Here is a 3,796-nt window from a genome sequence, read left to right as displayed (position 1 = left end):
AGTTTGGATTTTATAAATCATAACCTTGGCGTAAAAAAGTGGCATACGCAAGTTTCTGGGCTCAAATTTTGAGTACGCCAGTTTTATAAAACCGACCCCTGGGGTGTTTGTGTGGAGTTTGCATGTTCTCCTTGTGCGGGTTTTCTCCAGGTACACTGGTTTCCCCTACAAATCAGAAACCCGTACACTGGATTGCCTTCCTTGCAAGAGATGTGATCACTGAGACTTGCCTGGTTCTGCTTTCTCTTTAGTTGTGGGAAGAAACCAGTTCACTATTTTACATGATGATTCTGTCATCAGATTGCTTTCGATAAGCGTTGCACCATTATATCTCCCTTACTGATGTTTAACTTTGCAAACATTTCTGCATTTTGACAAAACTGACAAATGATAAGACTTTAGAAAACATGCTATTTATTTTATTAATCATTTTCCACTTGTAATAAAAAAATGTTCATCGCAACACCTGTTTGAGCATTTAAACACCGTCACATCCAACAGAGCTTTTCCTTTAGGACACACCAGTCACAGCAGAAGTTAGCTTAAGGAGACTTTGCACATAAATACATTTAAACAGCAAAAGTTCAATCTGTAAACGGCAAAAAACATTGCAATCAGTAATTCATTAGAGCCAAAGCAGGCCCATTTCTCTTGGCCCATTGTTCGTTAAAAATTCTTTTGTTTTTTGTTATAGAGGTACATGGCCTCAGACAGTGACAACATATCCAGTGATCATTCTGTGCACAAATCAAGGTCTTTTTTTTTTTTTGGTTTAACTGCAGCCCTGATGTGAAACAGAACAGATTTAAAAAAACATGCAAAAACCATTAATACACAGAAACTGGATCTGAAGCAACTTTGGCAGATCTGAAACCACATCACCTTCCAGCCTGAAGCTCATCATGCTTAGCTCGAATCAAAAACATGACCGGTCACATCTGCATGGACCAGTCTCTTATCAATGCTAAGCATGTTCCGAGTCCATCAGGCCCACCTCGAGTCTTTAACGACACGTGCAGGACTCGGCGACCATGTCCTCCAGCTCCCTGTACTCCACCTTCTTCTTGTGCACCACCAACACRCTCATGGGCATGTATTTGTACGGCACGCAGGACGGGGGAGGGACGTCGCCGACGCCCAGCTCGTTGATGACCGTCTGGATGATGGCRTGGTTGGGGGAGTGGTAGCCGTAGTGGAGCACCCGCGGGCAGTCGCCCTGGCAGTATCGAGGGTTGTAGACCGGAGGGGCGATGAAGTAATGACCCCAGCCGAGCTCGTCGAATGACAGGCGGAAGGAGTGGAGCTTGCAGCGGTTCTTGGGGACGCCAGTCTTGTGTTTGTAGTTGGGGATGTTGGGGATGTCGGAGACGATGGAGGACGACGGAGAGGTGGAGAAAGACGAGGAGGAGGTCGGGGCGTTTTTCAGAGTGTCCAACAATAGGTCTTTAGGTTCCGAAGGCGGGTCATCTTTGGAACTGCGGCGAAGGCGGTGATTCGAAGGGTGCCACCAGCCAACCAGCTTTATGATGTTTCCCTCGTCAGCCCCGAGCAAGTCCCCCATCCACTCATTCACCTCCCTCTCCTCCTCCAAATACAGGAGGAGGGAKGGGGTGTCGAAGTGAGACTCACTGCTCCACTGTCTTCTCCCCCACAGGGGAGTCCACCACCACGAGGGGCTGCCGTCCTCGTCGGCGGGCCCAGGTTTCGCACACCAGTACTGGACCGTGAGGGTCAGGTGGCCCTCTTCGTTCTGGTCCCTCCCCTGCAGGATGTGAGCGCTGACGTGTGCCGTGATGTCCGTCTCGGTCCACTGCTCGTCGGGCTCCACGGTGACCAGGCTCTTTGCGCCCAGCGAGGTGATCTGAGCCCGGCAGCGGGGCAGCTCCACGGCCTGGGCGGCGCTCGCCTTGGCGGAGGGAGAGGAACGCAGGTGGATGAAGGAGGCTCTGACGAGCTGCTCTGAGGGAAGAGTGTCGAGTTTGAACTGAACTGTGAAGGTGTAGACGAGGTCTGAGGAAGACGAGAGATTGGAATCATTCAGGGAGATTTTTTACACACCAAAACCAATTAACTTCAGAAATAACATCGTGACAGACACATGATCAATATCTATAGAAAATAMATTCGATATAATTACACTGAACTGCACAACGCTCTAGGGGATGTAGGCAGAGGAAAAACTTTAGGCGCTCGACCTCACAGCCCAGCTAAGCAAGGTTGGTGGCATTAAGCAACTGTCTCACTCTCTGGTCAGCTAACGATGAGGAACATGTGGAGTACCTTTTTTCTCCAGGTCCTCATTTCAAATGAATAACAAAAAAAACAAAAAAATATCAATAATTATTAATAACTGATATGAAATGCTGATGGACCTGCGACCTGTCCAGGGTGTACCCCACCCCTCACACTGTGACTGTTGGATATGGGCACCAGTGACCCCGGTGACTCTGAAAGGAAGAAGCGGGTCTAGATAATGGATGGATGATATGAAATGTTTAAATTGTGATACATTTTACAGCCATATCGCCCAGCCAGGGGCCAGCTGGGGTTGAAACTCAGCCTGGGAGCTTGGTTTGGAGAGTCCTTTGACMTGATTGCATGGYRGATGCAAGTGGAACCATAATTWYAACATAAATACTTTATTTGCAGTATAAATAGTTTTTTTCCCAATACTCAAAACTACTGTGTGTTCACTGATACGAGTAAAAAATACAAATCCATTACAAAAACAAAAAGAAGCTTGTCCTAAAAAATCGATACAATTTTGATCCATCGCAATATGTRATTGATTTGATGCAATAGCATATGCTCCAACATAAATGATTGTATTAGATGGGCATATGATAATGTACATTAGGCACATGACGACATCGATATCTTTATTTTGCCCTGATGAAATGAAATCACAATTTAAATTGACATACCGATGTGAATCGATGTATTGTTACACCCCTWTCAGCTACTAATAACTGCAACAATGATRCATTTTATAAAAGTTCTGAAAATATTTCAGTGTTAAAATACAAATACATAAAAGCTCTACATGCCTGCAGTAAATTATATGTATAGATCTGAAACCTAGATTTCTGATGGTTTGAGCTAGGCTACAGCTGCCTCCCATCAACAAGCCTTTTAGAACAATTGGTTGAAACTTCTGCGTGCACATCTTACATTTAACCAAGACAAAATGAGGAAAATGAGGAGTAGAAGTCAGTTTAATAAGTTTAATGACAGCTAAACTTAAAACCATTTGTGATGAAAATGAGTAAATCCTGAATTAAAAATCTGCATGATTTTGTAAATCTGCACAATTAGAACTTTACTGTCTGGAGCAGTGGGTGCCAAAGACAGGGTCAGGACCCCATGGGAGTTGTGAACCATTAAGTGGGGGGGGGGTCTTCAGATCAGGGGCAGAGCAGAAAGTGCCTCCTCTGGCACTTGATTGGTCACCTCGGTGCCACCCACAAATAACTGACAAATGAGTGGGGTCTTGGATTTTGTATTTGCGTTTAGATTTTGTTAAAGATTGTCCTGATTAGGGGTGCACCAAAAAAATAGTTTTAAATTGGAATCGTGATTTTCATTTACAAAGATTCAAAATCAATTTAAAATGTCCCAAAATTGTTTTTTGTATGTGTATATTAGGGCTTCCACGATTAATCGATTATTAAAATAGTCGATGACTAATTTAATAATCGATTAATCGTTTTCTTTACTTTGTTTTTCTCTCCAAACTGCTTTGACACCTTCCACTGCCACATCTGCCTTTCTGTCCTTGACACACATGCACAGTAGT

General features: G+C 44.4%; 1 protein-coding gene across 1 annotated transcript in view; it reads right to left on the bottom strand.

Annotated features, from left to right (window-relative positions):
* Window positions 1-397: 397 nt before the first annotated feature.
* bmp15 (bone morphogenetic protein 15) overlaps window positions 398-3,796 on the bottom strand; it is a 6,121-nt gene continuing 2,722 nt past the window's right edge. The window contains exon 2 of the mRNA XM_014018253.1: window positions 398-2,010. Within this exon, the coding sequence (XP_013873707.1) occupies window positions 1,004-2,010 (1,007 nt within the window). The 3' untranslated portion in view covers window positions 398-1,003. The remainder of the gene's footprint in view (window positions 2,011-3,796) is intronic.

Source organism: Austrofundulus limnaeus, unplaced genomic scaffold (assembly GCF_001266775.1).
Source record: "Austrofundulus limnaeus strain Quisiro unplaced genomic scaffold, Austrofundulus_limnaeus-1.0 Scaffold188, whole genome shotgun sequence".
NCBI classification, from domain to species: domain Eukaryota; kingdom Metazoa; phylum Chordata; class Actinopteri; order Cyprinodontiformes; family Rivulidae; genus Austrofundulus; species Austrofundulus limnaeus.
Note: the sequence above shows the minus strand (reverse complement) of the source record. Positions and strands in the feature narration are given on the sequence as shown.